The sequence below is a fragment of the Cnephaeus nilssonii genome, assembly GCF_951640355.1.
Source record: "Cnephaeus nilssonii genome assembly, chromosome: 14".
NCBI classification, from domain to species: Eukaryota; Metazoa; Chordata; class Mammalia; order Chiroptera; family Vespertilionidae; genus Cnephaeus; species Cnephaeus nilssonii.
The window spans coordinates 49,771,960-49,786,028 of NC_137085.1; the positions used below are offsets into that span (position 1 = coordinate 49,771,960).

Sequence of the window (14,069 nt, forward strand, 5' to 3'; positions counted from 1 at the left end):
AAGCCTCAGCCAAGGTCCCAATCAGCTACCATTTACGGCTCTGCAGGCCTAAGTGCAGTCTGACTGGCAAAAAAAAAAGCGTACCAAAAGAACAAAAATCCAATGCCTTGTCAGGGTCTTCAAAACTTACCTCATCAATTTCATCTTATTACCACAGCCTCCCATGCTTACCTTATTCCAGCTTCACCAGTCTTTTTGGTCCTTAACTATGCCAAACTCCCATACCACTCCTAGACCCAGGCCCTGCTCTGAGTCCTGCATTTTATGTCCCATCTAGCTTTCCTTCATCCATGCTCCTCCCTATAAGTTGAGGTCGACAGACCATAGGACAAACACCCAGTACCTCCCACCCTTCTAGATCACAGTTGGAATTCCTGGGACCACAAAGGGCTCTGTGCACACAGCCTCAAACCTGATCCTAGAGCCTGCAGGACCTCTTCTCAGGTCCATCCTCCTGAGAGGACCATTCCCACTGGTATGTACATCTCTAGACTCTGTGTTGCATGTCATATGACTCAGTGACATATACACTATAGTAACATTTCCAGGTTTTTCCTCAAGGGGTCCTGGTCTCCCCTTTAGTCAATGAACTCTGGGTCTATATCCTACTTTAGTTCTAGAAACTGGGTGATTTTTTTCATTGCAGTACTTATGTCAGCTTCCCAGCTCTCAATTTTTTATTATACAAATGAAACAATGCCCTTGTCAGATCTTCTATTTGCCCCTAAAATCACCATAGATCCATGTAGGCCAAGGCACTTTAATTGCTACTCTGATTTTGATGCCATGTGCAATAATTATGTCCAACTTGTCTCTGAGAATTAAAACCTGCCATGGCCTCTCATTCTGAAATCCCATCATCCTCGTTGATATCAGGCAGCCTAATTTCCATATCACATCTGCAGGCATGGCCTGTAGAGAACAGACATCACGGGGCTTCCTAAAGAAACTGATGGACCCAGTGCTACTATATTTTCTATTGCCTCAGAAATGGGAGTGAGCACTGGGTCTTTCCAGGGAATACAATTAGTGACAGGTTCTCAGCTTGTACTTAGTAAATTCACTCTAACATTCCTGCTTCCCTGATCTATATGGTCTCTTTGCTCAATATAATGCCAAATGACTGCCAACCTCACATCTTCTAGGTCATTGTCATGAATTATGTTTCAAGGAGCCAACCTGACAGTGTGTTTAGATCAGCTCTAGGTCCTAAAACATTGAATCCTGAGTCATGGGAGAATACCCCATACCAGTAAATTTTTCCAGCCTTATATTCCTCTGATCTGATATCTTCAAAATCCACTCCTACACATATTCTGTTACCTGCTAGTATATAATAGCCAGATTCTGCCATTTGTGAGCTTAGTAGTCTATTTCCTCCCTAAGCAGGGACTGTTTCTTTCCTCTCAGAATGTGCTGGAATATGATCCTGGTTACTGGCTTGGAGGCACTGAGGTATGGTGGAAGCAATTTTTGGAGAATAAACATCATCTTGTTAAGACACCTGCTTCAGGTGAGGCCATTGCACAGCCTCTAGGAAAAAAGGAGGCTGATTTCCTTTGGCAAAGGAAGCAGGTAAATTCTACTGGCACAGGAACATTCCAGGGAATTTTTCAAGTCAGAGTTCTTAGGTTGATCCACTCAAGTATCTGCATCATAAGTCTCTGTGCCCTCTTCCCATCTGGGTTCTGGCTTTAATATAGTATATTCATGAAAGCCACACATTGAATTTCCTTTACATTTCCAGGCTGCCATTGACACCTCCAGTTTCCAGAGAATCCCTTAAATTAGCAATTAGCTGCCCTGCGACAATCATTTTCTTTTTGTAAGACTTCTGCTGCCAATAAAAGCAGCAACAAATCTTATCATTATCATTTCCCACATAATACTTTGTAACTCCTCCCACCTAACCACAGGCAAGACTTCATTAATATGACCCTACTCTTTAGGGTTATTATTGTTCCACTTACCACCAGCAATGTGGTCTCTATTGCCTATAGTCAAGTAGACAATCCAACTCCAAAATTCTACCTTGAGAGTTTGCTTTTTAGGGCTAATCCTGAAATCCATTTTCATAGCCTCAGTTCCCTAAAAAAGACAGAGCCTGAGGTAAAGCTTTTGTGCTGATATTTTAATGGAGAATACAATCCCAAGGAAGCAAGAATGAGGGAAAAGAAGTCAGTCAGGAAAGGAGAGAAGGCAAATACTAAGCTGACCATAGCTTTATTAAGCACATAATGAATTAATTGCCCAATGTCATGGGACCTCTCTAGAAAGGCCATATGGAGATACTGTGTCTTGAAATCATCTGCTAGGGAGAAAAAGGGTAGTAAATTTATCTGCTGACTCCTTCTTGTTTCCCATCTCTCTTTGTTTAAGTTTTCCCCATACAGCATCGATGCCCCTATACTTCCACATTCCCTCTGGACATCCACTGGTTCCAGATGGAATAGACAAGGCCCTAGAAATACTGTGACAAACAGCCAAGAACCATGGAACCTGTGCGGTTGAATGGATCAGAAAAAGCACATAAGCTAGGTCTGGTATAGCCATAGCACAAATGGGGTGGGGTTGAGGTTAGGGATATCTCACAATTAGAGCCATGCAAACTTAGTATGTAAACTGTCAAAGAGAACTTTGACACCAGTTAAAATTCTAGCTAGACACTAAAGTCAGTAAAAGCAGATTTACTCACTAACTACTGCAGCAGGAAAGAGAGTCCAGTGTAAACCAAGCTCAACTTTGATTCATGTAGAGGTGAATGGGTGTCCTAAAGGAAGAATAAGGGATTAGAAAGAGAGAATAAGTAGAAGTTCCACCGAATTAAGGAACTAAAAACTACAAAAAGCACATAGGGAGCCCTAACCGGTTTGGCTCAGTGGATAGGGCGTCGGCCCGCGGACTAAAAGGTCCCAGGTTTGATTCTGGTCAAGGGCATGTACCTTTGTTGCGAGCACATCCCCAGTGGAACATGTGCAGGAAGCAGCTGATGTTTCTCTCTCATCGATGTTTCTGACTTTGTCCCTCTCTCTTCCTCTCTGTAAAAAATCGATAAAATATGTTTTTTTTTTAAAAAAAAAAGCACATAGGGAGTTTGGTCAATGTGATTAGAACATTTGAGTTTTCCTACTGGTATTTATCAAAGTTAGGCTCATGCCCTCGCATAGAGACTAGGAGACAGGTATTAACCGAAACAAATAGTAGATTGTTTTGGCAGATTTGAGATTTCCCAGGCGGGAAGTTAATGGGTGCTTGATCATCCCAAATATATGGGCCTGAGCTGTTAGAAACCATGCTAAAGCTTATTCAAGTCTTTTGGGGTGGGCAGGTGTTGAAGGGTGGGAGCAGGAGTGTAATAAAATTGTTTATGCTGAGAATCTATAGGTCAAGGTTGAGGCCTAGTCCAAAAGAGGGCTCAGGCAGTGCTGCCAACGCCCCAGCAGAGAGGCTGAGGTCATCATTGGATTTGAAATATTTAAAGTGGATATAAAACTGTTTCAGCAATGAAGACAATTAAGTGCATTGTTGTGGGCGATGGTGCTGTTGGTAAAACATGTCTTCTGATATCCTACACGACAAACAAATTTCCATCTGAGTATGTACCAACTGTTTTTGACAACTATGCAGTCACAGTTACGTTTGGTGGAGAGCCATATACTCTTGGACTTTTTGATACTGCAGGGCAAGAGGATTATGACAGATTACGACCGCTGAGTTATCCACAAACAGATGTATTTCTAGTCTGTTTTTCAGTGGTCTCTCCATCCTCATTTGAAAATGTAAAAGAAAAGTGGGTGCCTGAGATAACTCACCACTGTCCAAAGACTCCTTTTTTGCTTGTTGGGACCCAAATTGATCTCAGAGATGACCCCTCTATGATTGAGAAACTTGCCAAGAACAAACAGAAACCTATCACTCCAGAGACTACTGAAAAGCTGGCCCGTGACCTGAGGCTGTCAAGTATGTGGAGTGTTCTGTACTCACACAGAAAGGCCTAAAGAATGTATTTGATGAAGCAATATTGGCTGCCCTGAAGCCTCCAGAACTGAAGAAGAGCCGCAGGTGTGTGCTGCTATGAACATCTCTCCAGAGCCCTTTCTGCACAGCTGGTTTCGGCATCATACTAAAAGCAATGTTTAAATCAAACTAAAGATTAAAAATTAAAATTCATTTTTGCAATAATGACAAATGCCCTGCACCTACGCATATGCACTCGTATGAAACAAGGCCCATAGATATGGTCCCTTTCCCCCTCCCAATACTAGTTAATTTTGAGTAATTGTGTATTGTCAGAAAAGTGATCAGTACTAGTTTTTGTTTTCTTTAAAACAAGGCATGCTTGTGATGACTCTATAACAGACTAATTCGGGTTGTTGAAGCTGCTCCCGGGTTCCACGCTGGAGAGTGATCTGAAACATCTAGTATTTTTTTTATTTTTATTTTTTGTGGTGGGAGGGGAGGGGTGTGTGTGTGGAGTTTGTTTTTATTTAGTCATTTTTTTAAATTTGTTAACCATTGGACAGCCCTTTAGGTGAGGAGGATGGAGTGATTCCGCATTCCACTTCCTAGATCTAGTTTAGAAAACATGTTCCCCACCGGTGCTCTTAGGAAGGAATATAGTAAATGCCTCATTTAATAACATACTCCTTTTTGAAAGTTGCCTTTTCTCTCCACCCTTGAGTAGGTTAAGTATTTGATGAAACTCATAAAAGTGGGTGGAACCTGTCTTGCCCCTCCTCTTTTCTAGGATGCACTATATACGTGACTGACTTTCAAGGAAATTTGTTAGCTGTTTGCTGATTTTTTTTAAGTTAATGTCTAACTTCTTTCACTGATAAATGAAGGAAAGTATTGCACCTTTTGAAATATACCAAATGGATTAAGTACCTAATTAAAAAAACATTTTTTCTTGTCAGTCATTGTCTTATATGCTCAGTATAGATGTGCAGCTTAATAGTGTATGATATGGTTCCTAGAACACAGCTGAAGGCCTGGTATATATGAAAGGTGCTAGAAGACAGATGTCTGGAATGATTCACATCCTCTTCAAGTTATGAGGATGGAGACCTGCTTCATTAAGAAGCTAGGGGTGGGATGGGGGTGGGGAGAACATTTAACAACATGGGGACCAGTCAGGGGAATCCCCTTATTTCTGTTTTGCATGAAGAACCCTAGAGCAGCCAGTTGAGGCTCTCTAGTTTAATAAAAATCATGGAGAGAGTCTAATGAAGACTCTTCCTAAGTGTTAATAGGGATTTTATCAGCTGATTTTGGTTGCAGTTTCCAACATTTTAAAAAATGTTTAGGTAATATTCTCCACCTTCCCCAAATCCTAATTCTTGTAGTTTCATTAGTGTTGAACCAATGCTTTCTCATGTCTCAATTCTTTGTATATGCATTCTTTTCAGATGTATTAAATAAACAAAAAAAAAACCTTCAAAAAAAAAAAAAAGAGGGATCAAAGGAGCCTGCATTTGATCAAGAAAATAATCTTTGTGAGTACATCTATGAACTAAGGACTCTGGTATCTAATACATATCTCTATCTGACATTGCAAATCTGGATATTCCCTTCCTGATATCCATTAACTCCAGCTAGCTAGCCCTTGCTCTCCAGGCTATCTCAGTGTCCCAGGGTCCTAAGTTGGCAAGGAAAGTTCACAAACTTTCATCCTAGTAAGAGATCATCTTCCTTTGCAGCTGAGTACCATTCCCTCAACCCTGACAAAGCAGCAAGAAAACATGATAAATATTCCCTCACCCCAACTCTTCTCTGCAAGACACTGGGTAGCTATACTATAATTTAGTAAAGATTAATTAAGTCCTTAAACCTTTTAAGGTGCTAATAAATTAACTCTGGTGTTCTATTATGCAAAAAAATGAGTATTTTGCTGCTTATGTTGCTGCCGTTCTTTAGAAAATATGGGCATTACCTCCTACTTATTAAAAATTCAGGTTTTAGTACCATTGACTTACTAGAGACATGATCTTTAAAGAATAAATTCCTCCATTTACTTGTCTGTGAGTTTATTTTAATTCAGCTTCATGACAAAGTGACTTGCATAAAACTAAGGAGAGCTTGCCCCTCTGAAATTGTTTAATACATCATCAAGAATCTGAGTTACCTCCAAATCCTATCCAACTCTGTGATACTTGGTGTGCTTCAGAGGATCTGCCACCTACTGCTAAGATGTATTCAAACTTTTCAAACATATAGCTTCAATTTGTTAAAGAAATCTGATTATTAGATTGTTAAAATCTCTATTGTAGAAAAGCGGTACTAAGAGAATTCTTTTTGAGAGAGAGAGAATTATTTTCCTAAGAGCCATTTTTCTAAAAATAATAGGTTGAATCCAAGAGGGGAAATGACCTGTATGGGTTATTCTGTTATCTTAAACAAATTTTGTTAGAAGACTGTGGACAAATGAGAATCATAGAATCTCATCCTTGAGTTAAATATTTTTACTGAGCTCTGCATAAGAAATGTTTGGTTGATACTTTACAGATTCTTAGGGCATGTCACAGATCAGAACCTATTAGAATGGTGTGTCAAGAATCTATTTTTAACAAGCTCTCCAAGTGATTCCTATGGCCACTGAAGTTTAAAAACTAGGGTGGAAGGAGATGAAGACTCTCATACACTACTGATAAGAGGACAAGTTGATAGTACTTTATTGGAAGGCAGTTTAGTAGAAACTCTCTCAACCAAACCTAGATTAAGTAAGTTAATAGGTAAACTGAAAATAGTCCTTCTATAAAACACAATACTGGCCAGGACCCATCGAGTCCTTGATACCAGTAGGTTAGTCTTTGCTCAGCTCTTGCCATTTTGAATTATCTGCAAGCACACACACACACACAAACACACACACACACACACACACACACACTTTTCTGTCCTGGGGGTCAATCCTTCCTGTTGACTTGCCAATAGCAATCAGGGCTCAACTATAACAGGAGGGTGCACACAGCCCATATAGATGGTGGAGGGGGGGAGACACCTGGAGCACACCACTCAGGTAACTGGGGAGGATGCGCCATTAGGCTCCACGGGACACCCACTACATAAGGTCTAGATCAGGAGACATAGCAGTTCTACCTAATACTTAGAAACAAACACCGAGAGGCAGCCAAAATGAACAGACAAAGAAACATGTCCCAAATGGAAAAACAGGACAAAAGTCCAGGAAAAGAACTAAATAAAATGGAAATAAGCAGTCAATCAGATGCAGAGTTCAAAACACTGATTATAAGGATGCTCAACAAACTTAGGGAAAGAATAGATCAACTCAGTGAGAACTTTAACAAAGAGATATAAAACATAAAAATGGAGATAGAAAAGAAAAAACAGTCAGAAATGAAGAATACAATAACTGAAATTAGGAATACATAAGAAGGAAACAGCAGCAGATTAGATGAAGGAGAGGAGCAAATCAGCAACTTGGAATCTGAGGTAGGAGAAAACCTCCAATCAGAAAAGCAAAAAGAAAGAAGAATGTAATAAAAAGGATAGTTTAAGGGGCCTCTGGGACAACATCAAGCATACCAACATTTGCATTATGAGGGTGCCGGAAGGAGAAAAGAAAGAGCAAGGAATTAAAAATCTATTTGAACAAATAATGACAAAAAACTTTCCTAACTTGGTGGAGAAAGCAGACACACAAGTCCAAGAAGCACAGAGAGTCCTAAACAAGGTGAACCCAAAGAGGCCAACACCAAGACACGTCATAACTAAAATACCAATAGTTAAAGACAACAGGAGAATCTTAAAAGCAGCAAAAGAAAGTCAGTTAATTACCTACAAGGGAGCTCCCATAAGACTGTCAGCGGATTTCCCAACAGAAACTTTTTAGGCCAGAAGGAACTGGCACATATATTCAAGGTGATGAAAACCAAGGACCTACAACCAAGATTACTCTATCTAGCAAAACTATCATTTAGAATAGAAAAACATATAAAAAGCTTCCCAGATAAGAAAAACCTTAAAAAGTCCATCACCACCAAACCAGTATTACAAGCAAAAAGGTTTTCTTCAAGAAGAAAAAGAAAAAAATATGAATAAAATAGCAATAAATACATATTTAAATGCAAATGAATTAAATGCCCCAATCAAAAGACACAGGGTGACTGAATGGAAAAGAAAACAAAACCCATACATATATTGTCTAACAGAGACTCACTTCAGATCAAAAGACACACACAGACTAGAAGTAAAGGGATGGAAAAAGGTATTTCATGAAAATGAAAATGAAAAAAAGCTGGGGTAGCAATACTTTACCAAACAAAACAGACTTAAAACAAAGACTAGAGCCTGCCAGCATGGCTCAGTGGTTGAGCATCAACCTATGAACCGGGAAGTCATGGTTCAATTCAGGGCATATGCCCAGGTTGTGGGCTTGATCTCCAGTAAGGGGCATATAGGAGACAGCCAACCAATGATTCTCTCTCATTGATGTTTCTATCACTCTCTCCCTTTCCCTTCCTCTCTGAAATCAATAAAATAGCAATAAATACATATTTATTGTATTTATTAAATACATATTTTATTGTATTTATTAAATACAATACATATTTATTGTATTTATTAAATACATATTTTTTAAAAAAAAACAAAGGGCCCTAGCCAATTTGGCTTAGTGGATAGAGCATTGGCCTGCAGACCAAAGGGTTCCAGATTTGATTCTGGTCAAGGGCATGTACCTTGGTTGCAGGATCCTCTCCAGCCCGGATGTGCAGGGGGCAACCAATAGATGTTTCTCTCTGTCTTTCCCTCTCTCTTCCACTCTCCCTAAAAATCAATGGAAAAATGTCCTCAGCTTAAGATTAACAACAAAACAAACAAACAAAACAAAAAAAAACCCACAAATGTTATAATAAGAGATAAAGAAGGAACCAGCAATTCCACTTCTAGGTATTTATCCAAAGAAACCCAAAACACTAATTTATAAAGACATTTCATCCATATATATGTGGGTTGTTGTTGTTTTGTTTTGTTTTAAATATATTTTTATTGATTTTAGAGAATGGGAGAGGGATAGAGAGATAGAAATGCCAATGAGAGAGAAACATCACTCAGCTGCTTCTTGCATGCCCCCTACTGGGGACCAAGCCTGAAACCCAGGCATGTGCTCAGACAGGGAATCAAACCGAGACCTCCTGGTTCATGGGCTGATGCTCAACCACTGAGCCACACTGGTTGGGCTCCATATGTTTACTGAAGCATTATTTACAATAGCCAAGATATGAAAGCAACTTAAGTGCCCATCAATAAACAAATGGATAAGAATATGTGGTACATTTATACAGTGGAATATTACTCGTCCTTAAAAAAGAATGAAATCTTGCCATCTGCAACAACCTGAATGAACCTAAAGGGTATTATACTAAGTGAAATAAGTCTGACAAGGACAAATACCATATGGTTTCACTTATATGTGGAATCTAAAGAACAACATAAATGAACAAACAAAACAGAAACAGTCTTATAGGTACAGAGAACATTGTATGTGTGTGTTTGATGATTGCCAGTGAGGATGGGGGTTGAGGAACTGGTGGAAAGGTGAAGGGAAAAAGAAGCACAAATTGCTAGTTATAAAATAGTGACAGGGATGTAAAGTATAGTGTATGAAATATAGGCAATAATACTGTAAAAACTATGTATGGTATCAGATGGGTACTAGATTTATCAGGGTGATCACTTTGTAAGTTATATAAATATCTATTCACTGGGTTATACAAAATTAATATAATATTGTATGTCAACTATAATTTTAAACACATATTTAAAAAATTTTAATGTCATTATACTTGTTTTATAATTTCTATTTAATCAATATTATGTAAAAGAAAAGAAAAAGAGTTGTTCCAAGGAAAACTAATTTGAATGCTTTTGTTAGATTCTAAAGGCAGGTCACACACATACAAATGTTGTCAAATTAGGAGCAAAAGATTGGAGGAGCAGTGTAAGTTTTTTCAGTTCTTGCTCTACCTTAAAAAAAGGGAAACTAGAAATACTAACAAGTCATTATGAATTTCATTTATCCAAAAAAAATTACACAGAATTTTAATCAAGGGTCCCATTGTCAACAACAACAAAATCCTTAGTCCTAAAAAGAAATTTTAAAATGTCATCTAATGAATTAATATGCATATATATTTCAAGTCAAAATAAAATACTTAAGATATATGTGTGTTTATTCATGTTATATATATAACATTTTTGTCCTGACTATATGGCTCAGCTGGTTGGAGCATCTTCCCATATACCAAAAAGGTGGTGGGTTTGATTCCTGGTTGGGGCATGTGCAGGAGGTAATGGAATGATGTTCTTCTCTCACATTGATGTGTGTGTATCTCTCCCTTTCTCTCTCTAAAATCAATTATATACATACACACACACACACACACACACACACACACACTAAGTGGTGAGATTATTATGATCTCTAAACGCATAATAATCTGGCCACTCAGTGAATATCCTATATAATAAAAGGCTAATATACAAATCGTCCCCTTGACCAGGAGTTCGACCCGCAGGCAGGCCAGCCAACCGCCCATGTCCCCTCCCTTTGGCCAGGCTGGCCGGACCCCACCCATGCACGAATTCATGCACTGGGCCTCTAATATATATATACATACACACACACACACACACACACACACACACACACACACTGAGTGGCCAGATTATTATGGGTTCAGAGATCATAATAATCTGACCACTCAGTGTGTGTGTGTGTACATGTATATATATATGTATATGTGTGTATATGTGTGTGTGTGTGTGTGTGTGTGTGTATATATTAGAGGCCCAGTGCATGAATTCGTGCATGGGTGGGGTCCGGCCAGCCTGGCCAAAGGGAGGGGACATGGGCGGTTGGCTGGCCTGCCTGCGGGTCGAACTCCTGGTCAAGGGGACGATTTGTATATTAGCACACTAGAGGCCCGGTGCATGAAATTCGTGCACTGGGGGGGCATGTCCCTCAGCCTAGCCTGTGCCCTCTAGCAGTCTGGGACCCCTCAGAGGATATCCGCCTGCCAGCTTCAGACATCCCTCTCGCAGTCCGGGGCTCTTGCAGTCTGGAACCTTTCGATCCTTACTGCCTGCCTGCAGCGGAAGAGGGAGAGGCTCCAGCCACCACCACTGTACTCGCCAGCCATAAGCCCGGCTTCTGGCTGGGCATCGCTCCCACTGTGGGAATGCACTGACCACCAGGGAGCAGCTCCTGCGTTAAGCGTCTGCCCCCTGGTCGTCAGTACGCATCATAGCGACCAGTCGTTGCAACTGGTCATTCTGCCATTCGGTCAATTTGCATATTAGGGTTTTATTATAATATATATATAATACTGTATATTATTCCCTCTTTAACCAGCTATTTTGATTAATAAGCTATTTACCAGTTTTTGTCTATTTGGTTAAGAGGGCTCCTATGTGTGAAAATATGCATGTTCATTAAACCAATAATTATACAACCAGGAACTTATTCTAAGGAAATAATAATTTATGTGCATAAAGATAGACAGGTACAGATATATAGGTATATAAACATGTAGATATATAGATATAGATGGATGTGTGTGTTCATGTCGGAATTCATTAGAGTAGCAAAACTTGAAGCTTCCCAAATGTCCATCAATGGGAGTTTATTTTTATTTTATTTTTTTAATATATATTTTATTGATTTTTTACAGAGAGGAAGGGAGAGAGAGAGAGAGAATTAGAAACATCGATGAGAGAGAAACATCGATCAGCTGCCTCCCGCACACCCCCCACTGGGGATGTGCCCGCACTCATGGTACGTGCCCTTGACCAGAATCGAACCCGGGACCCCTCAGTCCGCAGGCCAATGCTCCATCCACTGAGCCAAACCGGTCAGGGCAATCAATGGGAGTTTATTAATTATGTTATTCATTCAATTAAATATTATGCAGAACCATCAAAACTATGAAAATAGGTCTATATAGTGACAAGGGAACATTATTCAGGTTATTCTATTGACTGCAAAGTAAAAGTAACAGACATAGAGAAATGTCTAAAGGTTTTGTTTTGGGTTTTTTTTTTGGTTAATCCTCATCCGAGGATATTTTTCCATTGATTTTTAGAAAGAGTGGAAGGGAAAGGGGAGAGAGAGAGAGAGAGAGAGAGAGAGAGAGAGAGAGAGAGAGAAACATCAATGTGAGAGAGACACCATGCTGGGGATGGAGCCTGCAACCAAGGTAGATGTCCTTGACCAGAATCGACCTGGGACCCTTCAGTCCACAGGCCAACGCTCTATCCACTGAGCCAAAATGGCTAGGGCTCTAAAGGTATTAATATTTTAAAATTCACAGTGGTTTTCTCTAGAAGAAGGTAGAAATTCAATTGATTTTTTTCTATTGTGTTTATCTCTATTTTCTAAAACAAATATGTATTTCCTAGGTATTAAAGATAAAAAAATGAAACAAGTTTTGGGCTCAGAAAGACAATCATTTTTATTGTTTTAAAATTTATTAATTCTGATTTTTGGACTACTTTAAACCATATTTACCTTTGTGGAACTCAATGTGAATTACCACATTGTTCTCTAAACTTTACCCTATAAAGCAAGGTACTAAAAGCTTTTGAAGGCAACTTCTCATTATAACGGCATTTTTGTGGATATTGTAATAGATTTTTATCATTGCTTTATAGGCTTTCGGAGTGCATTTATTTACCAGTGTCGGGGGGCGGCAGGGAGAAAGGGGTGAGACTTCCTCTTAATGTTCATAAGACATTCTAGAAACTATTAAAGTGAAACATACAAGTATATAAAAATTTCTTTTCTCTCGGAAAATGTCATTGAGCAGCAACAACAAAAGTAAAATTAAGATATTTACAGTGGATGAAATCTGTGGTTATGGTTATTGGAGAAAAAGAACAGATTGCAAACTTTTTCTAACTCAAATATTGAAAACCAAATTTTAAACGTCTTTTTTTTAAAAAATATATTTTATTGATTTTTCACAGAGAGGAAGGGAGAGGGATAGAGAGCTAGAAACATCTGATGAGAGAGAAACATCGACCAGCTGCCTCCTGCACACCCCCCACCGGGGATGGGCCCACAACCAATGTACATGCCCTTGACCGGAATCGAACCCGGGACCTTTCAGTCCGCAGACCGACGCTCTATCCACTGAGCCAAACCGGTTTCGGCTAAACGTCTTTTATATTTATACTGTGGGGCTGTAATGTCTTATTTTAAGCCCCAATGAAGGTTTGGACTTTCAAAATGGGGATAATTTCTGTGAGAACAAGCACACTGAACCTTGCCAGCACTCAAGAGCCACTCCAGACTTGCAGACAAACCAATCAAGCAACCACAGGCTGCTTCTCTTGCATCCATCCCATGATTATTTAAAAAGTAGGCGAGCCAAATCAGAATAATCATCTTTCAAAATTATTTACCTCAGTACACTCTTTCCTCTTTTTCTAAAATGAATAGCTGTTATTTTTTTATTTTTCAATTATGGTTTACATTGAATATTATTTTGTATTAGTTTCAGGTATACAACATAGTGATTAGACAATCATATACTTTACAAAGTGGTCTCCTCCAGAGCCTGGCCGACATGGCTCAGTGGTTGAGTATTGACCTATGAACCAGCAGGTCTTGGTTTGATTCCTGATTTGGGCATATACCTGGGTGGTATGCAGGAGGCAGCCAATCAATCATCCTCTCTCTCTCTCCCTCTTCCTTCCTCTCTGAAATCAATAAAAATATATATATTTGAAAATGTAGTCCCCCCGATATTTTAAGTACCCACCTGGCTCTGCCTAAAGTTTGAATAGCTATTAAGATAAAATGTACATAGAGCTTCTATCTCTTGGGTTATATATGCAACGCTCTTTCTTTTCTAAATACATATTTGTAGAACTTACTAATTGGAATTATTGGGTTCTTTGTTTTTTTAAGGAAAACATTTCATTTTAACTATCTAGGTTTAGAAAACAAAATTATTTGCTTTGGCTATTTTAGAACTAATATGATCGTTAAAAGGAAAAAAGGGTTTTGAGATTGTTTTAATTTGCAAAGTAAAAAAGACAGATCA

At 39.1% G+C, this 14,069-nt stretch overlaps 1 protein-coding gene across 1 annotated transcript; it reads left to right on the forward strand.

Moving 5' to 3' along the window:
- The first annotated feature begins 3,340 nt into the window (after positions 1 to 3,340).
- Positions 3,341 to 4,309, forward strand: LOC307111034 (cell division control protein 42 homolog). Its single transcript, XM_079790727.1, is given in 2 exon segments — positions 3,341 to 3,948; positions 3,951 to 4,309. Coding segments are annotated over 2 exon segments (573 nt in total). The 5' UTR covers positions 3,341 to 3,503; the 3' UTR covers positions 4,079 to 4,309.
- Positions 4,310 to 14,069: the final 9,760 nt, after the last annotated feature.